The sequence below is a fragment of the Pocillopora damicornis genome, chromosome 9, assembly GCF_964200805.1.
Source record: "Pocillopora damicornis chromosome 9, jaPocDami1.2, whole genome shotgun sequence".
Lineage (NCBI taxonomy): Eukaryota > Metazoa > Cnidaria > Anthozoa > Scleractinia > Pocilloporidae > Pocillopora > Pocillopora damicornis.
Genome location: NC_142678.1, coordinates 9,867,121 through 9,893,533, shown reverse-complemented (window position 1 = coordinate 9,893,533; position 26,413 = coordinate 9,867,121). Strand labels below are relative to the sequence as shown.

The window sequence follows — 26,413 nt, the reverse complement described above, 5'->3', positions numbered from 1 at the left end:
GGTGTCCCAAGCTCACGTCTTGAAAAAAAAGCAAAAGATAAATTCATGAAAGCGCCACAGGCTGTATGACGCCGTATTAAGGTGTGCAAGGAATCGTTGAGAATTTGAACGCGTTGTAAGGAATAGTTCTGGGAAAAAAATAAGGTCGATTTACCACGCTAAGTATTCCAAAATATGAACATTCCACACGTAAGATTAATAGGACTTACTTATTCTCTGTGTCTGTTACGGTTCTGATGTTCTCCGTCGTTTTGGGCTTGCTTTGTCATCACTGTTATAGACGGAGGAATGACAGTGATGACAAGACTATTCCTTACAACCCGTTGAATTCTCAACAGGCCAAAGTTTGCCATCAAAGAAAACTAAGAACATTTGTGAGAGGTGTCCAGTCGCAAATCACTGGTCATCCAGTCCATCCTCTGAATCTACTAGCAACTTTACTCAAGCAGTATAGTTGTTTTTCTTTTCCACAATCTACTAGCAACTTTACTCAAGCTGTATAGTTGTTTTTCTTTTTCACAGAACATTGTTTTTGCTTTTGCTATACGGACTAACAATAGAGCGCTCTATGCTCTCTCAGATTTATCGATGGTCCACTGAAATATTAGCAATCGTCAAAGTTCAATTTTTTTTAAAAGCCGGTGGAAATCGAAGACATCCCCTGAATCTGCAACCGTTTCTCCCCCCGACCCAGACATTGGCTCGTTTTTCTGCTACCGAACATGGATACATTTCATTTGTAGGCAGAAAAAGCGTCGAGTATTTTCTCGGTTGATCGATCACCCGATCGACCGTCATAGAGACACTGCTTGCCTCAAGTAATCCATGTAGACGATTTCAGAGTACAGATTGTGTCCTTAAATTTTTGAAATAGTTTACTCAATGAAAACGCTTCGAAGCATACTTTGACTGATCTTTTATAGCACTGTTCGAAAGTGGAAATGTTTTCCACTCCAAGTTGTCCTTCCTTATGTAACACCCCGATGGTAGTCCACATATCGATAACGCACTTAACAGTTCCATAGCTTTTATTCCTATTCCTTAAAAATGCGCGTATACGTTTAGGAAGTGGAGTAAGCAATCACGGAAACGTCTAACTATAGTCTTATACGGCAACAAATATAATAATAATAATAATATTTAATACTTATATTGCGCTTTTTCTATAAAAATACTCAAAAGCGCATTACAATATTATTAAAAACTAAATTAAAACCAGTAAAATTACTCGGTAAAATTACAATATTAACATTACAATATTAAAAAAATAATAATAAAAATAATAAAAAAAAAATAATAATAATCTAACTAAAAGCCTTTTTAAATAAATATGTTTTAACAGAGCGTTTAAAAGAGTCGATTGATGTTTCCTGTCTAATTGGCAGAGGAAGACTGTTCCATAAAAAGGGGGCAGCCATCGATAACGCGCGATCTCCCAAGGTCTTCTTCGTTCTTAGCTGAGGTCTTTCTAACAATATACCGTTATTGTTACGGCGTAGTTGGTAACGTGAGACCGGTAAGACAGAGACAAGATCCTTAAGATAGCTAGGTGCAACACCGTGAAGAATCTTAAATGTAACAAGGAGAATCTTAAAATCTACGCGCAAGCGCACTGGTAGCCAGTGGAGTTCTCTTAGCAAAGGAGTAACGTGACAATACTTAGGTGCACAGTAAACCAATCGAGCACTGGCATTCATGACTCTTTGAAGTTTCTTAATTAGATACTCAGGAGCACCGTACAATAAACCATTACAGTAGTCAAGCCTGCTTGCGATGAACGCGTGAACAAGCCTCACGGTGGACTCACGAGACAAATACTTCCCAATGTGCCGGATATTGTACAAATAATAAAACGCGCTAGCACAAGTCTTAGTCACATGAGTCGACATGTTCAGATGAGAATCGAACCAGGTGCCCAAATTGCGCACTGAAGAAACAGGCGATACCTCAGCTTGGCCGATCTTGATCTTGTCAACGGACACCTTTGTTAACTGACGTTCCGTGCCAATGATCAGGAACTCAGTTTTATCGTCATTTAGCATTAACTTATCATCTCTCATCCAAGCGCGAACGTCACGAATACAGTTCTCAATCGCAATCAAAGCATCAGCCTCGCTGGTCTTATCAACGGGATTAAACGATATATATAGCTGTGTATCGTCCGCGTAGGTGTGAACGGATGGCAGATGAGATTTCATGATGTCAAACAGCGAACTCGCGTAGATGGTAAATAAGAGGGAGCCCAAACAAGAACCTTGTGGGACCCCGCAAGACAGATTAAATTTATCAGAGAGCGATCCGTTAACTGAGACCTGCTGCGTTCTTCCCGCCAAATAAGATTTAAACCATGATAAAGCCTTATCCCGAAGGCCAAGCTTGGACTGCAGCCTGTGCAGAAGAATACCGTGATCTACGGTGTCAAACGCAGCGCTGAGATCTAACATAACAAGCAATGTGACGTGACCTTTGTCCATATTTAGCAGAAGATCGTTTTTAACTTTTAATAACGCCGTCTCAGTGCTGTGATTCTGCCGATATGTGCTTTGGAGGACAGGAAATAAGTTGTTGGCTGTCATATGATCTTGTAATTGGATAGCCACGGACTTTTCCGTGATCTTTGATGTAACCTGCAAGTTGCTCACCGGTCGAAAATTCTTGTTAATAGGTTTGAGTCCTGCTTTCTTAAGCAAGGGGTGAACCAAAGCATTCTTCCAGTTCTCTGCAAAGACGCCAGACTCAAGAGACAAGTTGATAATTTTCCTGATAACAGGGAGCAGTTCATCCAAACAGAAGGACAGAATAGACGATGGTAGGGGATCAAAGGCGCACGACTTTGCACATGAGGCAGCAATTCTCCGTACACTCTCCTCAGACAGTGGAGAAATTTTAGAAAACTCACTACACGTTGAGGCTGATGTAGCAAGCGAAGTTGCGCCACTGGCATCCGCATCCAGCGCAGACCGAATAGCCGTGATTTTGTGGACAAAATACTCGCCCATCTCATTTGCTAGCATCCGAGCATCCGAATGAGGCGGCAGAGCCCTATCTACATGAAAATTCAAAAGGCGTTTACTGGCCTGAAAAAGCCTTCCCTGGTCAGAGCTATTCTCATCAATATATTGTTTATAATAGGCCCGTCTAGACTCATTCATGACATGCAATGCAAAATTTCGTTTGGCTTTAAATACAGCGAGATCCGAATTAAGCCGACTAGCCCGCCATTTCCTTTCAGCACGCCGCCTTTCACGTCTCGCCTTCACTATTTCATCATTAAACCATGGAGGACGTGACTGAGACTTCAGGTGGCGAGCCCGGACTGGCGCATGTTTGTCCAATACTGATCTTAGAGTATTATTGTAACAATCCACAAGTTCATCAAGAGTATTAGGAGGGTCACGATATAAACTAGAATTACGAATATCTTCCAAAAACTGTTGCTTATTAATTGCTTTGAGTTTCCGGAACTCAGCGTGCGTGACTTTAGAGGCAGACACAGCTGTCCTAAGATCACATAGGACAACGGCATGATCTGAGAAATATCTCTCTATCTCTGGTTCTCTCGCTACTATGACATCAGACTGCCGGGTGATAAGTAAATCAAGGGTGTGACCATGAGTGTGAGTGGGTTGTTTTACATGTTGTTGCAGGCCCATTGAATCCAAGAGATCTCTAAATTGTATGGCATCCATATCCGTAGGCACGTCAACATGTATGTTAAAGTCGCCCAAGAGGACCAGCGGCTCATTGGTCATAACAACAGATTCAAGGTAGTGAGAAAATTCTGCAAAGAACGTACTGATTGAAACTGGATGAGCAGGTGAAGAAGGCGGCCTATAAATGATTACAATGCGTAGCCGAGTAGATCTAACATCAACAAGCCACTCTGACAACTCAAAAGATGACTTCTCGATACAAGATATTTTGCTAGTGACAAAACCTTTCCTCACAAGCAGTGCAGTTCCGCCACCCCTTCTGCCAGATCGTGGACAGTGATAAAGAGTGTTGTACCCCGTCGGGGTAAGTTCATTAAGAACAGCACAGTCGTTGACGGACAACCAGGTCTCACAAATTGTAAACAAATCGGCTTTCAAATCATTCACCACTATTCAACAAAGGCTGCTGATTTATTCCGTAACGATCTAGCATTCAAACTGCATATTTTCAATGACATGTTGTCACTGAGTGACATTCCACTCCGCTCCACAGCATAGTTAGTAGAGGGGACCCAGTCCCCTCAACTAACTATGTCCACAGTAATAAGATTGTTTGGGTTGCGGGTTAACGGACCATTGGGACCAGGGTTCAGTTTGAAAACAATGTCATAAATCATCACAGCGAAACGCCGCACTGCAATTAGAATAGTACAAACAAGGGCGATGACAGCGCTTGATTCTGGTCATCACCTTGAGCATTGTCGAATTCCAGTGTGGAAAGGATAAGAACATGTTATCTGTAATCCCAAGGGCCAGGCAAAACAACGCACTATTCCAATCAGAACCAAAAATGTTCCTTGATAAATCGCCCCATTCTTGCTTTCTAGGAGATATTTTAAAACGAAGACTAGACGAGCAACCACTTAGAGAAACACTGAGCCCACTTTCACAGTTCCAGACCCAGTATGATAGCAGCAGAAGATGTAAAAAGCGAGAGCAAAGCTCACCGTGTCCGCCCATCACTAACATTCTACCGCGATACGAAGAAATACGAAATATCGAAGAAGTGATCACTTTTTATTGGTAAATACAGAATATTACTTTTCGGCTGACTGGTACGACAGTTAAAATTTACACATAAGACACACTGAAATTAGCATCTCCATAAAATATGATAAGCATGTCAAGATCATTAATTTATTCAAACAACACTTTTGTTCCATCTGAAATACACCGTAATTGCTACTGATTATAATTCTCTACAAGCAGTTCATTGAGCTCAGCTTGGTGATCAATTGAAAAGCGGTCATAGTGGTTGCCATGGTGAAAATCATCTTCACCTTCTTCTGAAGGCGCGAGAAATACGCCAAGCATTTGGTTCTTCGTATCTGTAAAAAAAAACCACGGAACGAAACACAACGTTAATAACAAACACACTCCTACTCTGTTAAAAAAAATCTTAATTTCTTTCCCAATGATGTAAAGTTGCATAACAACAACAACAAACATTCATTTGGAAGCTATGCTTCAAATACCGGTATTCTGATTTGACTAATAAATGAGCTTTCATTGCTAACCGGCTGATAGCCCACGTATATTAAAAAACAACGTGAAGTTACTTTAGTTATTTCAAATGTCAGTCCTCACCTGTTGTACAACGGCTCCAATCTCTCCTGTCTTTTACGCTTGCTCAGTTTGGTGGGATCGCCCATCTTAAAGAACGCGGGCGCAAACTCGACCAGCCATTTTGGATCTACAGTAGTGACCTCTCTCATGTACTCCTTAGTTGTTAAAACGAGCTCATGATACACCACCCACTCCGGCTGCCGGTTGAACAGCGCACTGGATGGATGGATGTACACCACCTGGTTATCCGTCACAGTGCGGTAGCCTTCCTGTGGATCTTTTCTGGCGGCGTTACGGAAGAAACCGCTGGTGATGGCTTTTTGCGCCCGGGATGTCGTCTTGCCACAAGACACCACGTCAAGCTTGTGTCTAAAAATGCAATTGATATGATTAGACCCACACCACTAGAGCTTATCTTAGTAATAGTATAAAGGGCGGATGACGGATAAATCGGATAAGTGATTACAAACCGCACTGCGCTATCCACGGAGTAACGATTTATCCCTTGGATAACGTTATCCAACCCTTGAACAACCGAGGCCAGTACGATCACGCCTATGCTGCTCCGTCTCTCGATATTCAACTGACTACTACGACTGGAAACGAGATCGGGTTTAAGCATAAGATTTCGAGAGCTAGGTGGTTCTGATGCTGGGATTGCATGATGATTGAACAACCGATTCATTTATTTATTACAAGACATTTTTGCAGTTTTTTTCTACACTGCAGAGGAAAAAAAATTGGCAGATTCTTTTCGTACATGTAAGGTTCTCCCATGAATCATTCTAGATACGAACCAGTACCTGTCCATAATACCAAGCATTTGTTTTCTGATGTCTTGAGCGCGTCTCAGTGACCTGGCCTGCACAAAGTTCTCAAAGCACCATGGATTCGAGAACTTGTTGTTCTTCCAAGAGTTGTAAACAGCGAGTAATGTAAGGTGGTCTCCTTCAGCTTGGTGAAATTTAGCTTTCTTTTGATCAGCAAGTGCCTGCTTGTCCTATAAAGAATTAAATATTAGCATGCCATGCACGCAAATTAGTTTTTTTTGAATGGGTGGGTAAGATGGAACACTTTGAGTAACTGTTTGTTTCAATTTTGTAAAGAAAACGAGCCTTTAACTTTCAAAGTTTCCAACAAAAAGATACCCTTCCAATTGATATGTTGTAAAATCAGACACTGATATTTTGTGATCTGTTGTCACTATTATCTGAACAGTTCTAAGCAGAAATCAACTGCACTGGTGCTACGCTTACTGTACTTTCTGAACGCGCCCTCTCAGACCAAACAACGGATGCAAAGGAGACTGCGGAAACTCAGTTGTGTGCGAGATACATAACCTAAAGCGGCGATCTTATTGGTGCGAGATACAAACCCTCATGTGGCGATCTGATTAGTGTGAGATACATACCCAATTGCGGCGATCTGATCTGTACGAGCAACATACCACTAGATACGCTAAGATAGTTGTTTCTTTTTAATACATAAAAAATACTCAAAAAGAACACAGCACGTCAGAATCACAACTGAGTTTAAATCGCGTTGTAAACTTTGAAACGCGATACTTCTTTTCTTAGTTTTGTAACCGACACGATCTTTCTCGATGAGGCTACTCAAGGGTGGAGGAGGGGGTTGCATTACTCACCTTAGGCCTGTAAAAGACGTTTTGTACAGAAAGCATGGAAACAATGGTGAGCACCTCGTCACTGCAACCTAGATGTACCGACTGAATTAACATCTTCGACAATTGTGGCTCCAGAGGAAACTCCGCCATTCGTCTTCCAAGTCTAGTTAACAGGCCCTCATCGTCCAAGGCGCTTAGTGAGTGTAACTGTTCCATAGCTGAAATCATGGTCTGACGATAAAATTTTTATTAAATCGACTGCTATAAAGACTTTCGTCAGACATTTAGCTCAATTTCCGCTACCTCTCTCTCGACCCACGGTCTTCGTTTTCGGCGTGGACCACGAGATCATTTCCCGAACACCAGCTGGTCATTGAGCCTAACTATACATGAGCACAAACTTAAAACAGCAAACACTTTACCTGAGCTTTGATTTTATCAACTGAGTTGATGACGAAAATTGGTCACCGTTAAGAGTTTCAAAGCTGACGTTTCGAGCGTAAGCCGTTCGTCATTCGCTCTGACGAAGGGCTAACGCTTGAAACGTCAGCTTTCAAACTCTCAACGGTGGCCAATTTATGTTATCGACTCAGTTGATAATACCAAATAAACTGTTGTACTCTCCCACTGACGCAGCACCACAGTCTCTTAAGAAACTTACTCCCTCTTTATTCATTTTACTCCTGCCTTTGCTTGTTCTTATTCTACAGCAAAACCCAACCGTTGACGCTTCGAAGCTCGGATTTCGAGGTCAAACAACGTTAGAACTAGAACTTAATTTATGAATACCTGAGAATTCGGGTCGCTCTTATTGGTCGATAGGAATGTTTACAAAAGACTACATTAAATAAAGGAAAGAAAAACACGGTTGTGGCCTTTTAGATCCTCGCGTATTTTTGAAATATCTCTATAGAAGCAAAAGAGGACTTCTTTCCGTTTTTACAGAGCCTCGTCTAAACACTCGAAGGGTTAGAGTTATTCTCGGAAAAATAAGTAAACCCTCTACTGCGTCTAAGGCCTTCGCAAATGTTTCGAATTCTCCTAAACCGCCTTGTAAACACAGAAAAAGTCCTTCGTCGTTTAAACATTCGACGCAATACTTCCTTCCAAATTTATTTTTGCCTATGAACTCTTCAGAGAATAATGAGTTGCAACATTATTCTAACACTTTTACAGATCCACGTTGCCTATGTGGTTGAAACTCAAAGACCCACTAAGCCATCAGATTTCAATCGAGAACATTTCAGTTACGTGCCCCAAAACCAAAACCGAAACCAAAACCAAAATTATAATGACTTTTCGGAAAGAAAATATTATTACTCTAACTATTCAATGAGAATTTCAAGTTGAAGAAACAGCTTCACGCGCTAAAAAACGCAAATGACCGGGCCACTATTGTCTTAATTTTGCTTCAGAATCGGTCGAGAGAGCGGCTCGAGTTTCTAAATCATTTAGCCTAAAGAAGCAAACCCTTTGCCTTCCAATTGAGAATTGATCTGACGGGACTCTCACAGTGAGAAGGGGAACACAATACAATACCTCCATGGGCGGTGGATCCATAAAATCAAAGGAGAGCAAATCATTTACTCCCATAGCCTTGAGTGACAGTATAGTGCTTGCCAAGTTAGTTCTCTGGATTTCAGGTACAGCGGTCGGCAGCATCTCATCTCTGTACGCACGCTCCGTGTACAGTCGATAGCATTTACCAGGACCCGTTCTTCCCGCGCGGCCAGAGCGCTGCTTAGCTTGAGCCTAGAATAGTTGTTTCAATATACTTAATATTGAGTGTACAGTTTGAAATGCTTGGGATACCATGTAATTTCAAAGTCTCTTGATACGAAAAACTAGTACCTCTGAAAGCGAAATACGAAACAGCTCTGAAAAAACAGCCGAACAAGAAAAAACAACAACTGGACGTGAAAAAACAACAGCAAGCAAGATATGAACCTGCGAGATAGGAGTCACGACCAAAGCGTCAATTCCTGACTTGGAGTTGTAGACTTTCTGCTTTACAAATCCCGGATCAACCACATAGTAGATACCGTCAATTGTTAACGATGTTTCAGCAATGTTAGTGGCAATTACCACCTGTGATAAAATAACAACAAAATCAATCCAGAAAGTAGATCTTGTGCACGTTATTTTTTATTGTCTGTTAAAGTAAAAGTGGATTGGTTCTGCACATAGATAAACTAACAAAACATTTAATTTACGCTTGGTCAAAAGCACGTATTTATTAAGGGTGTCAACTACAGACTTTGAGATGTTATTGTGGCTGGTTTTGTACCTTTCTGCTGCCAGGTGGGGCGGGGTCAAATATTCTGGTTTGCATCTCCGATGGCAAAGCACTATAAACTGGCAGAATAATCAACTCAGGAACATCCGGTCCTAAGCTTTTCATACGCTCGTACAAAATCTCACATGCTGTGTCAATTTCTTCTTGACCTGGAAGACAGAAAATAAAAACCGGTTCGAGGTCATTGATAGTCTTCCTCTGAACTTACGCTGAGGGAAATCTAGTTGGCTGTGCCCTGACATGAAGTTTCTTTTAGTTAGGAAATTTGAACAATGCAGGAGAAAATCAGCTAATAAAGTCAATGGAAAACTCACCGCCAAGTGACCTAGAACAAAACTCTTCAATAGTAAACAGTAAATAGCTCTGCTATTGTTAATCGGGGCACGTAGATCAGTAGGTAAATCTGATACAATCAGGGAGTAGGTTTCAACCACCGCGACAAATTTTCGAGAGCTCATAACAGGAAGGCGTTCATGCAATTTTCCTTTTCTCTGGAGTCCTTTTTTCGTGAGTGGAAGGTTCTAATCGGAAAAAGGAACGAAATGCGCCTATACAAAGGTAACCGAGTATAATGGAAACAATGCTAACGGAAACAGACAGCAGTTCTTAAAACAAAGTAACGCAACGGCCAATCAGTCAAAAGGCTAAAAAGAACAAGACAGTGAGAGCTCAAAGTTAAAAGATTGCCATAAGAACAAGAAAATTCACTGAGTTACCCGATGGTGATACGTCTACGTTTTTGAATCTATTTGTTTTAGGGGACGTCGCGCTTGTTTATTTGGACTAGTCACTCATCATAGGCATACCAATGAAGTACCGATTTACTTTCGACATTCGAGTGAAAATTGCCCTTAAAACTGAAAAGAAAACAAGAATCTGTCCAATACCAACCTGTCAAAAACACAAGAATATCTCCTGGCGGCTCAGTCAAATGGATCTGCATGACCGTGATAAGGGATGCATCCAGGTAATCTGTCTCTGCTTCTTTTGTATACAAAATCTCCACAGGAAAAGTCCGTCCTGGGATCGTGAAAATGGGAGCCTCAAAGAAATACGTTGAAAATTTGACTGCGTCCAGCGTGGCCGAGGTGACAATCAACTTCAAATCGGATCGCTTTTCTACAGTTTTCTTCATCAATCCGAAGAGTACATCGGTATTTATCCCGCGCTCGTGTGCTTCGTCGAGGATCACGATGGCGTATTGATTTAAATCCGGGTCGAGAAGACACTCCCGAAGCAGCATACCGTCCGTCATATATTTGATCTTTGTCTCCGAACTCGTACAGTCTTCAAATCGTATGGTGTACCCTACTTCCTGTCCAAGTCGACAGCCGTACTCTTCTGACACTCGTTTGGCGACTGACATAGCTGCCACTCGCCTTGGCTGAGTACAAGCAAGTTTTCCGGCGCTTAGAAGGCCTTCCTCTGCCAGATACTGTGTTATTTGTGTAGTTTTCCCACTCCCAGTTTCACCAATGACGATCAAAACATGGTTTTCAATCACGGCCTTTTAAAACAGAAAAAAGAACTTAAAGAGCTACTTTGTTCGAGCAGGTTGAATCTGCCTATTACGAGCATTGCTGTTTCGGTTTTTACCAACAAACCGCAAAATACTTCATAGGTGAGTATTCCCTTAAATTCCCCTTCCCCTCCCAAAAGGTTAACCGGCCAAGGCAGAAAAAAGAATATCCATGTCAGTATAACCAACCTGTATGATGCCGCCAGAACGGTTAATTACTGTTGCCAGAGCTTAGATGCAAATGCTTTAACAAACCTATCTTTACCATCAACATCTTTTATGCCAAAACAAACCTTTAGCAACTCTTCTCGAAGCTTGTAGATTGGTAATCCTTGCCTCTGTTCCAGTATACTCAAATTTGTTTTCTTCCCGTATGAAGCTTTATTCCCACCAAATGTAGCTCGTTTCCATTCAGGCATATCTTCATTTGTCAATCCAACTCCTCGCATATCTTGAGCGAAGATTGGCTTATCACCATCCACTGAACAGCAACAAACAAGACTATTACCAATGGTTTCATGCATACTGAGTATTCTGATTATTTCTATTTCTACTCCAAGTTATAATTTAGCGTTTGCAATCCAAATCTCTCGGTAGATACCATAAAATAGGATAGTCTTGTCATCGAACAGTCCAAAAGGAGGGCATATAATATACTTTACGTTACCAGAACACAATTCGTGGAAAACTACCCACAGCGTTGGGATATTAGTAACATACATGCATAACACTCTAGCCAGAAGTGCCTTTCAGAGCTCCAGTAAGGGGCAAGCGGAACAGTCAAGGGTAGAGTTAGCTAACACTCACCATCGGGTATAGGATCAATCCACAGTTTTCCAAGATCTTTGGGTATACTGTCTGCCTGTGCTTCTCTTTGGGCTTGTTTAAGTTCTCTTCTCTCCTTCGCCAGAGCACTTTGAGTCATAGCTGCTCTTTGAAGGGAACCATCGGGATTCTGTTGAGAGCATGTGAATTGGTAAGTTAATATAAAACACAAATCCTGTTTCAACTTGCAAGCTTTAAACCATCGCCAATCAAAGCTATCAGCCATTAAGCAGTTTGCTAGAAATTTCATAACAGCATCAGTAAAACGAAACAGACTGGTAAAGATAAAGACTGAAATCCTAGCGGTCATGTACATGCTCTAATACTGTACATACCAAGTAGGCAGGGATGCAATAGAAATTCTGAAATGTGAGAAAATAAACCTGGCCTTTGGATTAGTTATTATACCTTCACAATTTTCACAGGGCTCATAGATACACTCAATTTTGTTTGACCTCTCAGAAAAGCTGGTTCCTCGTCTACGATTTCAATCTCAATGTCTTCATCTGTTAGAAAAAGAGTCATTATAATGAGATGTAACCGTAAACGGAAAAAGGGAAGAGTTGATAAGGAGTGCAGCAATGTTATCACATGAGGCTGATAACACTTAATCCATGTCCCCTTCTCTGAGCAATTACAGTAAATAATTTCAAAATGAATGTTGAATCATTTCATAGTAACACAAAGATTAGGAGGGAATGATTTTCACATTTCTCTCACGGTAAATCCATTTACTAAGGAGTAGAATTTTAATTCTTTTAACATGTAGAAACAAATGTGGCCCAGGTGGCTGACTACATTTGTGACCGATATCCTAATAATAAATACAACTTGGCTCAACATTCCTTGTTCTCTATTCCTTTTTTTTCTCAGTTAACCAAGGAAACCCTTAACATTACTGGCAGTGCAAGCCTTGGGGCAAGTCAACAACACTAGCCTGAATCATCATCCTTGGGAAGGATACCAGTCTCATCATCGAAATCTGGGTAGTCTGCTTTGTCCAATACACCAGCTGAGATAAGCTATAATTAAAACAGAATCAGCCCTGCACTGGTTTAAGGCTGATGCCACCCACTTAAATTTTATATTACAATATTAGGATGCATGCACCCAAAATAATAAAAATAAACCAAGTGTTTTTTAATTCCTGAACAATAATGAGAAATGCTATTCATCTTGTTACCAGTGTGGGCCAAAAAACACCTAATCCCCATAAAGACTGAACCCCTAGAGCTTCAGGTGCCCTGGGCCAGGTTGTTCAAGGCTGGATTACAATAACCCAGGGTTAGTGTGAATTCTGATTGCATATCTGAAAGAAATTTCAGAATAATTCTTTTGTCTTAAATTTCATAATTGGGTGCTCTAAAAAGGAGAGAACTATTATCCCAAGAAGGCTTTTGAGGAAAGGAATAAAGGAACCTGGACATAAAATTTAAACTTATGATTTCCCTAATTGGCCTTTAAACAACTGGGCCCTGACCTACAATGAACTTTAAGGTGAGCTAAGCCATTACTGAGTTCACAAGAGACATGTGCACTTTACATTGTAATGTTGATAGCACTGCAATGAACTCACTGAAAGCCTCACCACAGACTTCCCTGTACCTCAGTGGTTCAGTATGAGAGCGCATAGTCCAAAGGTCAGGGGTTGATTCCATGTGGGAAACTTTGATTAGTTTTTTTCTTTGTCCCATGCTTGTGACAGGACATGTAAAATCTTGCTCTATTTGAGGAACAAGGTCTAAATCTACCATCTCCCTTATTCTACCAACTTTTGCAACATTTTGTATATGATATTTGCCTGCTTTATTTCCCATTTCTCTGGCGATGTTATCCTCTGAACTTTTCGCCTAGAGTTTGGTTCATCTTCTTCATAAACTGGGACTACAGGGATGCCAGATGGCCTATGAAAATAACTTTCAATCAGTACAGTTCAAATGACCAAATATAAACTATATGTATTTATATAATAGACTCAGTTATGCATGCATTCTGATTGGTTCTCACTTATGATCTATTGGAGGACAGATGTATAGATGATGTCATCATTAAAACTTTTTTTCTGTATATTTTAATCCTTTTTTATATAAAACAAATAGATTCCAAGTTGCCGTGCATCTGTTCAGTAATAGATCACAGAGGACGTCAAAATGTGGTAAGAACATCAGTGACACACTCAGCTGTGCCTTGTGTGCCACTTTTTTGTTCTTACCACATTTTGACGTCATCTGTGATCTATTACTGAACAGACGCACGGCAACTTGGAATCTATCTGATACACAACAATTGGGGAATGCTAACCATATTACACAACAACTATAAAAATTGTCTGGTATCCATGGAAAAAATGCTTAAAATCTCTCTAGACACAGGTTATTCAAGACTGGCACAGATGTGATATTTTTTGGGACATACCCAGTATGAAAAAATTCCTTTAAAATCTGATGCGAGGAGATTTTTCAATCAATCAATCAAATGATATGTCTTGTTGGTCCTTAAAAATACTGACTTTTCTTCAAATTGGTGCATCTACATGAAGCAAATTTCTCTTAAATATTTAAATATTATATTTAAAAGTATTAGAGAAAATTATGCATGGGAAATTTTCCAGAAAAATATACCACAAATGATTAGAGGCATCTTTGCATATCATGAGTAGCAACTGACCAATAATTATTAGTGTTCTACTTTTGTGTTTAGGTGTGAAAAGATAATATGCCTTTTGATAAAATTACTTTGAAAGTTTCTAACAAGCAATAAATATGCACATGTTCATTTGCTGTTTACCATCAACTATATTATTTTTTGAATACATCCAAATGATCCACCTTATTTGAAATGCAAAATATTAACAAAGATTTACCAATTATTTGATGACAAAAATTTCTCTGAACTGCTTGTTCATGTAATATCTACTTCAAGTCAATACACAATTATGTAGTATGATAACCAAGTTGTACCTATCTGGGTTCCTGGCCATGTCACTGGCCTCACCTCCCATATTTTGTCTAGACTTGGTGGGATTCAGATCTTCTCCTGACTCTTGATCCACATCCTAAAGGGAGTACTCAATAGTATCAAAAATTAAGAATAAAATATATATTTTTTTAATCAAACTAGGCTTTAAGCACAATTGTTTACCTTCATACTCAGACTTATCTTGCTACCAGCCATGGAGAGAACTTTTACCATAACCTTTTGACCTCTATGCACCACATCACTCACATTAGCCACTCGACCTTCACGGCGCAGCTTTGGAAAAAGTTGACAAAGTAAGTAACCATAATATACACCAATTCAAGTGCAACTGTTTTTATGAATCAAAGCAACAACTTCACCATCCAAAAAGTTACCTGTGACACATGCACTAAGCCTTCATGTCGTCCTCGTAATCCTTCCAGCTGAACAAAGCAACCAAACTGCATAACAGTGGTAACTTTTCCACTGTAAATCTGAAAACAGCAAAAGATACCTAATTATTATTACATTCCTCACACAGGCTAAATGATGATTTCCACATATTAACTTAGGCATACCTGGTTCACAACTGGAATTGCAGGTGGGGCTTTTTCCACATGGCTACTGCCATGTCTGTTTCTTGGGTAATTCCTTCCTTTACTTCTAGATCTACTTCTCCTTCTCCTGCTGAGTAAATCAGTGGTCAGTTTCCACTTGGTCAAGGCTGATTATTTTTCTATTAAGGGTATTTTCAGGGATCTGTACTACATGTACAAGTATTAAGACTAATAAAAGGATTTCTCAGAAATAACAAAAGACAAAGAAATGTGTGGTGCATATCATAACCTTCTCTAATTGCAACAGTAATATTAAAGAGATTTCAAGTAATTAAAATTGGAATGAACTTTATCATCAAAGAGCCCTAAGCAAAGCAATTATACACCATACATAACAAGACTCCAGATTACTAGGGTTCTCGCTTTTGTTTGTGTAATGAAGCCTTGACATATAATCTGAAAAATGCTACCAGGTAAATGCAAGCCATCCATTCCACCGCCTTTCACCAATAATTGTAAACAAAGTTTATGGAATAGGGGGCTGTGTTATGGAATAACCTGCCTAATGAGATAACACAATCCATCTCTCTTGATGATTTCAAAATAAAATTGAAAAACCACACTTCCCAAAGCAAGATTATCTATTACTATCTTATATATATACTGCATCCTTGTAGAACTGGTTTATAGATTTTATAACTAGTGGTTAGCCTTTTCTTGGCAAGTGTAGTTAGCAATTTGTGTCCTTTGAAAAATTGTGTTTAAATGGAAACACCATGTTTAAATACAGTTTCTACTTATGTACTTACTTACTACAGTTGTCATATTTCAAACTCCTGATAAAATACTCAATTAATGCCAGAATTTGGCAAATTTTAATACAACAGATCCAGTGAGTTTAAAGAAAATGGCTGACACTCTCACTCATGTACAACAATCAACTGTGGGTCATCCTATTCCACTATTTAGTTCAGTAGAAGGTCATTGTTCCCATTGCTTTCAATACCTATTCCTTCCTTCTTCATGATCTCTGTCCCTATGTCTGTTTCTGTCACGTCTTGGGCTTAGAGACTGTGACCTTGGCCTTCGTCTATGACAACATACCAACAAATAAAAAATAATTTTCATATTATTTAATCAGCATATACCTTGGAAAAAAGGAAAAAAAACAGTACAAGTACAGTGTACCTTTCTTATGATGGAACCACATAACTACTTACATACTGTATGTAATTTAAAAAAAGGCTGAGCATGAAGTTCTCTGAATGATGTCCATAAAAAAACACAACTGAATCTTAAGACAAAAGAATCTGACATCTTGGATGAAGTTGAAAGTATGTACTATACACTAGAAACCACAGGATTAGAATAAATAAGATCATCAAGGAAACTGATCACTACAAAAAAAGAGAAAAAAAAATTAATTCTAACTTTTCATCTCTCCTTGATGGTTGTTCTCTGCTTCTACTTCTGCTTCTACTTCTGCTTCTACTTTGTTTCCTTCCCTTTTTTTTACTACAATTTGATATGCTACAGTTACTAGTCATGGCAAAATACACACTTGGTGCACTGCACTGTATTTATATGTAAAAAAAGTTTAAGATGACATTTGCTATCAACTTCATGATCTACTGGTTATCAATACATGTATTTTATCAAAACATAGAAACACATTGCTTATTGTAATGGCTACTGAATTCAACAGAATCAATCCATGGACATTTAGCTCTTGTTTCATGTTGAGTTAATGATGTATCAGTAGAAGAAAATAAAGTAAGGACATACATGTGATGGAGTAGCTAATCACACACGCACTTGTCACAACTTCTCACAACATCATTGTTGACCACAAAGGATTACTCATTCATGAACAAAGATGCTCTTGGGAAAAAAATTTTCTGGCTTTGAATACCAAACAACAAATTGACATTGTTTAATCAGAAATTTGGTCTAAAAATATCATTTGTTGATTACAAGTCCAACATTCTATCTTTTAGGAATGCACTCTCCCTTGTCAAATAAAATAAATTAAGTTCATCAAAAGGGTGTAATCACTAATTAACTACCCTTAACAAGATAAGATAAATTATAGACTGTTTGTAGACTGTAATTCACCTGTCAGTTTGTGAGGTTGATTGTTTAGCCTTAGACATCAGAGCTTCTAACTGAAAGTGTAAATAACTCATAAATGTACATGTCATGTAGGAGGTAAAATTATGTCAGATACTTATTTAATATTTCATGACAATACCAACAGTCATCTTACAAATATGCATTTCCACACTAAAGCTTCATCAATCTTTTTCAAATACCAAAAATAACTTTTTATGAGACTTAGCTAACACAGCAAAATATGTTCATTAACTGTGCATAACTTTCCCTCTAACTGATGAACTGGAAGCAATTGCAAAGACACATAATTATCTTTAAATAAATAAGACCTGCTTGAAAACTTAAAGAGACAGGCCTTTTCAGCTGCTTCCCACAGCCAATAGAATGTCTTACAATAGACATTAAATTGAGTCTGTCCCTATCCTGTTTTTTAGAAAAGGTTAAAGATGCTTCTTTTCAAAGCTACTGAGAATTTATTGTGTATTTCTTATTTTCATGTATCAGTTGACTCCTTGTTTATTCATCACTTTCATTTATTTCAGATTAATTTGTCTTTTGTACAGTTTTCAATTGTCATGCCATGTAGAGATTTTTGTCTTTATTCCTAAAAAAAAAAAGTTATTATCATTATCATTACTGTTTTAATCATTGGTGGTGTTACTGTTGTTACTGTTTTGGAGGTCAGAAGTCACTTTAACCTTCAGTCATTTTAAAACATTTTAAAGTAAAACTAATTTGAAGTCATTTACCATAATTTCCATCACAGTAAAAAGAAGTGAAGAGTTTTTTAAAATAATTATTCCATTAGCATCTGTTGGATTTGAAATTGGTCATAGCAACAAGTGCTGTTGGCTATTTATCATTTCAAAACCAGAGCAAGTAATAAATCAAATGTACAGCTATTGCTGATAACTCTCTTTATATTTACCACATTTCAATCAGTCATAGTATTTAAGTATATGTACTTAAGTGAGTAATTGGATTTTATAGCAGATAAAAGGTAGGCTTTTAAATTAAGTCATTAACAAATTATACCTACCTCCCCTAAAGCTGATGATGCCACTTGTTCATCATCCTCGAAGCCCTAACCAAAAGATAACCACACAAGGATAATGAAAAAAAGAAAATTTTAAATAGTCAAAAATGCACAAAATAAACACTTAAAGTAATTCTTTAGTATTGCACTGCACATCCTATAATGCACATAAAAGTTACGTAATCTAGCAAATGAGCCACATGCGTTCCTAGAACATGGTATTGTTTTCTGATGACTGGACCAGGTAAAGAAGTAGCTCTTGAATGAGCACGGTGACTTATCTACTTTTGTGCATAATTTTGGTCTACAAATTATCCCCTTTAAATTGTAGAAATTACAACAAAATTCTTAGAAGGGAAATAAAAGATGAAGCTAGAAGGGTGCAAGAAGCTCCTTACTTGAGGATGCAAATTATGACTATGAAAGGAACTACTCAAGGAATGCTTTGAGTCAATGTTGTTTAAATTTGTGAGATTTTCCCACAAACTACACATTAAATTATTTCATATGCTCCAGACTTTCTACCTATCAATTTTTTTTTCAAGTGTTATTTTAAAAACCCTTACTTCCAGCTGCAGCAAAATGCACTGTGAACTGATAAAATGACGTGTGTCAGTAAAGGCATAGATAGGGTATGGTTGGCCCATCATATATCCTACACAAGCACAGCAACCTATCTCCTAATTGTATTTTTTGAAACAAATATTTGTCAGGAACATTATATATTTTAGAATAAAGAGTAGCGATATAAAAACATGACGTTTTGGCAATGACATGTCACCATTATCAAATGCAAATTATAACAAGATAGTGAACGTTATATATACAATAGTAAGTGACAAATTACATTAGAATAAATGAGGCGGGAATAAACAAAAGAATGGAAAAATATTTAAATAAATAGTTTTGCTGGAATGGAGTCATTTTGAGTGTTCAGAGTTGGTCTCTTTTTCCTTATCAAAAGCATCTCATAAATAAGGCACTCAAATTTTCCGTGGCATTTCTTTAAGATGGTAAACTGCTTGTGAAGATTGGTAGGTCTTTGATTGTGTTTATCCTGTAGGTGTTTACCAATGACAGAATACTTATGCTCCTCAATGTGCAGGTGGAGGTGATGGCTCGTGTAGCCTATATAATTCGAATCACACTAATAACACTGAAATTCATACACAACGCATTGTTGGTTTACAAGTTAGGGCTTTGTTTCCGTAACTTTTATTTTTTGAGATTTTCTTACTTGTGAAAACTGGTTGTATTACATGATCCATTTTCTTTCCAAGGTCGTTTAGTTGCTTGCGAACGGAGTCAGCAGATTTCTGATCTTTGAAAGGCAAGGTTATTAATACAGGGCTGTCAATTGGCTTAATACAGCTTTGGTTCACATCTTGGGAGGCGTGAAATCTCATAAAAATGTAATTAATAAGTTTAACAGGATATTTTAATTTCAGAAACATTTTCCTTAGATCATAGCATTCTTTGGAGAAGAGGTCCAGTGAGGATGACAAGCGTTTAGTGCGATCAAGCATAGTTCTTATTAGTGATCGTTTATACCTGTTGTCTACATGGCTCTGATAATGGAGCAAAAGCCCTTTGTTGGTCTTTTTTCTGTAAACAGAGTTGTTAAGGTGGTTGTCGGTCCTAGTGATTACCATACCTATGAAGGGTAAGCTGTTATTGACAACTGTTTCCATTATAAATTGGATTGCTGGGTGCACATCATTCAGAACTGAAGGGAAATCAGTAGCAGCGGTAAGGTAAGGTACTAGAGCAAAGGTGTCATCAACGTATCTTCTTTAGAAATTGAATGCTCAAAATGACTCCATTCCAGCAAAACTGTTTATTTAAAATATTTTTCCATTCTTTTGTTTATTCCCACCTCATTTATTCTAATGTAATTTGTCACTTACTATTGTATATATAACGTTTATTTGCATTTGATAATGGTGACATGTCGTCACTGGAAGGTGATGTTTTTATATTGCTACTCTTTATTCTAAAATGTTTCTCAAAACCTCTCATCATTACATTACATATTGTAAAGAAAATTTACAAAAAAATTGTTGGATAACTTTTTTTTCCTGAGGAACCACCTTAAGTTAATAGAGTATTCAATACTGTCTGTTTGCTAGCACATTTCACTTACTTTTCTTTCATTTTCAGTCATTTGATCTGGAATGCAAAGTCCTGGGAATGCCTTTCTTTTTATCTCCACTGCACCAGCTGTTACTTTGTTTTCATTAACAGACATATCTGGGGATCATAGAACAAGTAAATTTGCTAATTTCAATTAGCTATCTACAAGTACATATCTATAGAATTGCCAATAACACATAGCTATAGAGTGTACTCTAAACCAGGTATAGAGTGCACTGACACATATTTCTTAAAAATATTGTATTAAAGACATGGTAGACCTTCTAGGACCAATTTTTTGCTTTCATGCCAAACAAAGCATTGCTATTTTATCTACAGCTTCTTTTTAGGCCAAACTATAAACCATATAGTTTATGATGGTTACACTTCAAGTAGTACTTTGAAACATTTCTTAATGAAGGACACATGCAAGGGTCTTGATCACACCGAAGAAAAAGGATGGAAAACTTGGAGAGCAACTAGGACCTGTATATCCATGTACAACATTGTATTACTCAGTGTACACATAAACAAGCTTACTGTGAGTAACTTATGGCCCTCACGTGAATAAATTAATATCTATATTGTTAGCAACAAGGCTTGATTCTGTAGCTAGAATTTGTAAGCCCCACTGGAAGAGCTTGAACCTCAAGAAGTACTGTAACATCATAGGCTTTAGGAATACACTAAAGGATCAATAGCTAGAATTTGTAAGCCCCACTGGAAGAGCTTGAACCTCAAGAAGTACTGTAACATCATAGGCTTTAGGAATACACTAAAGGATCAATAAACATGTAACTTCAAACCTGGTTTATCATCATATGTTTCCAACTTAGGTTTCATTTTTTGAATCAGTCTCAACAAGTTTGATGCAAATGAGTCCTAGAACAGTAAACATGCACAAAATGATTTCCAATATCTGATAGTTATTAATATCAATCCTCCATCTGGTCAGTTATATGCATTGTGAAATATTAAACCATGATTAAGAATTTTGTGTGGGGCACATTAAATAATAAAATAATAAAAATAATATTTTAAGAGGAGGCCTCCAATCACCTGAAGATGGTTTTCAGGAGGGTCCTTATAAAATTTTTAAAAATAAATTATATGAAAAAAAAGACTAGGACTACAAGCTAAAGTTTAAAACTAAGAACTAAGATTAAAAATACTAACTAGAGGTTAAAATAGTTCAATAGAAAAACTTTCAGTTTGTGTTTGAAAATCATTTTTGGCATCAGTCTCTTGAGCTCACTTGGCAGTAAGGTCCAATTATTATTACAGTTAATTGCTTTATAATTTTTTGTTTCTTCCCCATTCAGTTCTTAGCCAGCTGACTTTGGGCATGAAACCATTTCAGGTATTATAACTGTGATCTTGGCTCATTGTAGAACTGAACACATGAAGATGTTCAGGGATCTTACCCTTCAATACATCTTGTACAAGACAATATTAATGAGCTAAATGCCTTGCATGCAGTGGGGCCCACTGCAACAATGTCAGGGCCTCAGCTGACTCACTTTTACCTTTACAATCTTTTTTGCAAAGCGATTTTGAAAAGGTTGCAACTGTTTCATCTGTGTTGTAAGACCTGACTGATCTCCCCAAACAATATGTGCATAATAGAGATGTGGTAGGACAGGGCCACTGAAATACGCAGTGAGACTTCTCTTATCTAACATGTGATAGAAGTGATTGAACACTGAAAGGCGACGCCCTAATTCTGGTAAGAGGCTATTGATATGTGTCTTTCATTTCCATTTCTCATTCAGCACTACCCCTAGATACTTAATAAATGAAACACCATTTACTTACCCTACATCAATTCAGAAAAAAATAAAAAGTTATCAAATTGAGACAACATAGTTTTGCTCTCTGCCAGCATCAAATAAGTCTTCTTTACATTAAGTGTTAATTTGTTGTTGATATACCAGCTGGAGATTAGGTTAAAATCATATTGAAGGGGATCATTAAGTTCTTGGGGTGTTGATGCAGCAACCATAAGAACAGTATTGTCTGCTTACAATATCAATTCACTCCTAATTACAGTAGTTGATAAGCTGTTAATGTGCATGCTGAATAGAAGTAGACCTAAGATATGCCCTTGAGGCATGCCAAGGTTGACATGGAGAGTCTCTGTTACTTCACCATTTATATACATGCATTGCTGTCTGTTTGAGAGATATGATTTGAACCGCCTCAGACTTCTCACTGATAGTCCTATGTGTTCAAGCCTTAACCCAGGAGTATCTTGTGGTTTATAGAGTCGAACGCCTTGGATATATCAAGAAATAGCATACCAGTGACTTTTCTTCTGTCCACGGCATCAAGCACAAAAGTATTATTTGCACTGTTTCATTCATAGGGCTTCATGCATTAAAAGATATGTTAGTATGTTATGGGTATTAGAATGGAATTCAAGTTAAAATGAGTCAAACTGACTTGATAACTTTTTTATCATAAAAACTGTGGTGTTTTACCAGAATTTCTAGCCCCAAGGGAAGAGGTGCCTGCCCACATGCAAAATTACAATAATTATGTTCTTCTAAAAAGAACTCTAACTTATAAAACAAACTAAATGTACAAAAATGACTGTTGATTGTGCAAGAATGGCAAAAACAAGATTCCCTAAGTCTAAGGTGCAGTCTTCCATCTTTGATTTTGATTCAGAGACACCCACCATTTCCATTGATTTATTCATTTATTTATTACTCTATTTATATGCTCCACCATCTTAAGTTTTTTCATAGAAAAAAAGTCTTGAAAAGGCCTCAGTTCTACTATTACAAACTAATTGAAAGTTATGGCTACATGTGCATTGTATAGTTCAGGGTTGTGAGCCAGTTCCATTAATCAAGGGACTTCTTGGTCATTAAGTGGAGAGACTACTCATTTCTGCTTTAATCAATTTAAAGCTTCAAAATCCTTGGCAAACCCCTGGGAACTTGAACTTTTGAAGCTTGGGCCAAAATTGTGTTCAAATGTCCCATTCTAAGATGAATGATACTTTGTGTGATCAACAAATGCTTAAGAATTTTGCAAAGTCTTGTATTAGCTTTTGGTGCTGCTGTTGGGCTGCATCATTCTTAAATGTGAAATTGTTTTTCTACTCCATTCGCTCAAAAAAGCAGGGCCGAGTTGTTTAAAGCTGGGTTAAGATAATCTGTGTTTAGTGTGAAATTTGATTTCAGATCTGGAAGCTTGAAGAACAAATTCAGTTTATTTCTTTTTTACTACAATTTGATGATTGAATGCTCTAAAAACAATGGGTAAAATTATTCCAAAACAGCTTTTGAATAGAGAAATGTAGAAACCTGGATTAAAATTTAACCCTGAGTTAGCACTAATTGGTCTTTGAACAACTGGGCCCAGACTCTTAAACTCCTCCATTTAAACATGTGTATTATGCAAGAAGGATGCCTTTTTTGGTTTGAATCAGAGCCTAACCCCACCTAGAAAAGGTTCAGACTCCCCACTCCCAAGGCATGGATGACAGTCAAATGCCCCTGGGTTGCCCAGGGAGGGAAGGATGTTGAAGCTTTGAATTGTTTTGCGCATTACTGACGAAATATTACAGAAGCTTATATCATAAAAGCAACTTACCAACCCATTAAATACTATTTGAAGTAATGTGCAGTAATGTGTTTGTTTGCATTTGCTAGAGTAATTTTTTGGCACATCAAGGCACTTTTAAAGCCATAACCCTTGCTAATTATGACATCCCTGACAGGTTTCAATTCATGTCAAACATTCCTGTCACAGTGCACTGTCACTTACTGGAAATTCAGCACCATTTTCTGCTAGAGCTGCCTGAAACTTGTCAATAGTGGAGTTCCTTTCTCCCAGCATGATTATAAACTCAGCTAAGTGATCAAAAAGAAAAAAAAACAGGTTGAAAAAATACATCGCATCTATAACTGATAAAAATGGAATCTTTAGATGCACATTTACTCAAAAAGTTTGGAAAGTATAACACTGAATTGTCAGTCTTGTCACAGGATCAGCTACAGTGACAACAATGAATTGTGGTAATATGAGGAAATCTTTTCACCACAGGCTGAGTAATGTTTGGCATACATTCATATTACCAAGCCTAGATCTTTATTTTGTAGCAAATTCCTCCTGCGATACATATGATACCCTAAGGTCCAAGAGATTTTTAGTGCATTGGAAGAAATGGTGAAACACTGATATGGTTGTGTCTATTTACAGTAAAATCTTCTTTGTCAGGTGAAATCATGTGGATGTCATTCATGTGTTTTGCCTGTGAAGCTAGCACTGTGACAAAACTAAACAACATTGTCTTGGATTAATGTTACTTTCAGTATCAAGAATCTGTTAGATTTCTCCACCTTTTTAAAGGTCCCCTGGCCAGTAGAAATATCTGGTTCATTTCAGTTTACATGGATACCAAACATTACAATTTTACCATGAAACACCATATTTAAATCTATAAAAAAAATTGATTTCTCATGGTTGCCATAAAAATACCATTTTAAAATTCCCTGATTTAACCCTGAAAAGTGTTTAATTTCCCTGACAAGCTGAATTAACAATCTCATAAATGAATCCTGATAATGGCATCCAATCGCCACTTATAACCATCCATATTACTTTTTGCTGATTCAAACTACAAAATGCTCTCTCTTCAAAGACCTTTGTTTGTATTTTTCATTATGCACCAGTCATACCTTACAATTTTCTTTCTCCAAAGAAAAATTTTTTTAAACCCATTGGGGAGACACTAATGTTACTTCTGTAGCATCACAGGAAGAACTGAGAAAATAATTCCTCCAACTCTATTTGAAACAATTCACTAATTCACTTTATTCTTCTATAACAAAAATTTAAGTTTTTTTTTTAGCATGTGACACAGGGAGAAGGCCATGGTGAAATGAGTTTGACTGTAACTTCTCAACAAACACTGAGAGAAACTCAACATGATCAATGGAGATTCTGATAAACAAGTATTCAAGTATGCTAGATCTGTCATGTGGTTTACATACATGAAAGAAATTAGTTTGTTTGTAACTTATGCACAGAAAAAATTTTCATGCTTTGCAAAAATATTTGGTCTCAAAATGCTTCTGGTTTGTTTTGCCTTGTTGTTTAATCATAGTTTTTGGGTAGAAAAGGATTACCTGGTACACCCAACACAATTGTAATAAACTATTTTTTCATACACAACTTGTGTCTGCATGCTATGTTATTAAATAATTAGTTCACACTTTTAGTTGTGTATATTATAAGTTATGGATGCACTTACAAAGTTTCGAGAGCATGAGAGAAGCTAGAGTTAATGCGCATAATTTGTTCCCCTTCTCTTTGAGCTGCACTCTACATACAAATTTTAGCTAACTTTTCCCTGAGTTTAGAAGAATATATATTTTTCCTTGACTTTCCTGACTGTGGCAACCATTTTCCATATCTTCATATTTCTATAACAATTCTGTAACAGATCACAGATCACATAAAAACATGACGTGGACAAAAAAGTAACAATTTGTGCAGCTGTATGTGTCAGTGTTGTTCACATTTTGAATTATTTTGTGATCAATTATTGAACAGATGCATGGCAACACGTCAGGTATTTGTTCCATAAAAAAAAGAAGCAAAAAGGTTGTTAACGTACAACTGGTATCTTCCACGTCCTTCAGCTGTAATTGAACATAGGTATAAACCAATCATAATGGCGTATACTTCGTCTTAATTAAGCTCGGCATGTCCAAATCTATGCATCTAAACCACGTAAACTCGCCCACATCCTCTGGTTTATTATAGTTTTAATTTTTTTTAACGTTACTTGAAATCGTAAAAGGAAATTAATAACGTATACAGAGTTATAAAGTAGAAGATAAAATAGCCTCACCAAGATCTTTGTCATTAATACCCAAGTGATTGTCCAACTCAGTACAAATCTTAGATACAAGAGATAATTGTTCGAGCTGTTGAAGTTCTTCCATGGTTAGAAGAAAAACTTAGGCTTGAGTTAATTTTTCTTCACTATAGATAGCTTACGGACGTAATTGCTGCGTTCTTTCCATCATGGTGGTGTCAGGTTCAGCTTTATGTAT

General features: G+C 37.5%; 2 protein-coding genes and 1 pseudogene across 5 annotated transcripts; all 3 read right to left on the bottom strand.

The window, feature by feature from the left end:
* Nucleotides 1-1,127: 1,127 nt before the first annotated feature.
* Nucleotides 1,128-4,091, bottom strand: LOC149040038 (uncharacterized). The gene has a single exon (XM_089183058.1). The coding sequence runs from the start codon at nucleotides 3,750-3,752 to the stop codon at nucleotides 1,305-1,307; it is 2,448 nt and encodes an 815-aa protein (XP_089039184.1). The 5' UTR covers nucleotides 3,753-4,091; the 3' UTR covers nucleotides 1,128-1,304.
* A 620-nt stretch (nucleotides 4,092-4,711) lies between these two features.
* On the bottom strand, nucleotides 4,712-26,413 carry LOC113675958 (ATP-dependent RNA helicase DHX8). 4 transcript variants are annotated; one of them, XM_027192561.2, is made up of 25 exons: nucleotides 26,209-26,413; nucleotides 24,117-24,202; nucleotides 21,146-21,221; nucleotides 20,350-20,456; nucleotides 18,210-18,254; nucleotides 17,174-17,223; nucleotides 16,490-16,573; nucleotides 16,065-16,148; nucleotides 15,080-15,188; nucleotides 14,897-14,995; nucleotides 14,685-14,795; nucleotides 14,504-14,598; nucleotides 13,345-13,447; nucleotides 12,481-12,565; nucleotides 11,952-12,049; nucleotides 11,526-11,673; nucleotides 11,012-11,199; nucleotides 10,091-10,706; nucleotides 9,191-9,348; nucleotides 8,851-8,991; nucleotides 8,443-8,655; nucleotides 6,925-7,134; nucleotides 6,083-6,279; nucleotides 5,301-5,648; nucleotides 4,712-5,041 (listed from the first exon to the last, which is right to left on the bottom strand). In XM_027192561.2, exons 1-25 carry the CDS (start codon nucleotides 26,300-26,302, stop codon nucleotides 4,990-4,992), a joined length of 3,597 nt encoding a protein of 1,198 aa, XP_027048362.2. In that variant the 5' UTR covers nucleotides 26,303-26,413; the 3' UTR covers nucleotides 4,712-4,989. The 4 variants fall into 4 exon arrangements, with proteins under 4 accessions (XP_027048362.2, XP_027048363.2, XP_089039183.1 ...); XM_027192562.2 differs by having other exon boundaries at nucleotides 15,080-15,185; XM_089183057.1 differs by lacking the exons at nucleotides 20,350-20,456; nucleotides 21,146-21,221; nucleotides 24,117-24,202; nucleotides 26,209-26,413 and adding an exon at nucleotides 18,773-18,982.
* On the bottom strand, nucleotides 18,965-20,028 carry LOC149040037 (uncharacterized; annotated as a pseudogene).

Coding starts and splice junctions, on each gene's coding strand:
- LOC149040038 (XM_089183058.1), bottom strand. CDS start 3,752: ATGACCAATGAGCCGCTGGTCCTCTTGGGCGACTTTAACATACATGTT.
- LOC113675958 (XM_027192561.2), bottom strand. CDS start 26,302: ATGGAAGAACTTCAACAGCTCGAACAATTATCTCTTGTATCTAAGATT. Junction 16,149..16,489: donor CCATCAAGGAGAGATGAAAA/GTTAGAATTAAT, acceptor ATGTTGTCATAG/ACGAAGGCCAAGGTCACAGT. Junction 14,996..15,079: donor CAATTCCAGTTGTGAACCAG/GTATGCCTAAGT, acceptor TGCTGTTTTCAG/ATTTACAGTGGAAAAGTTAC.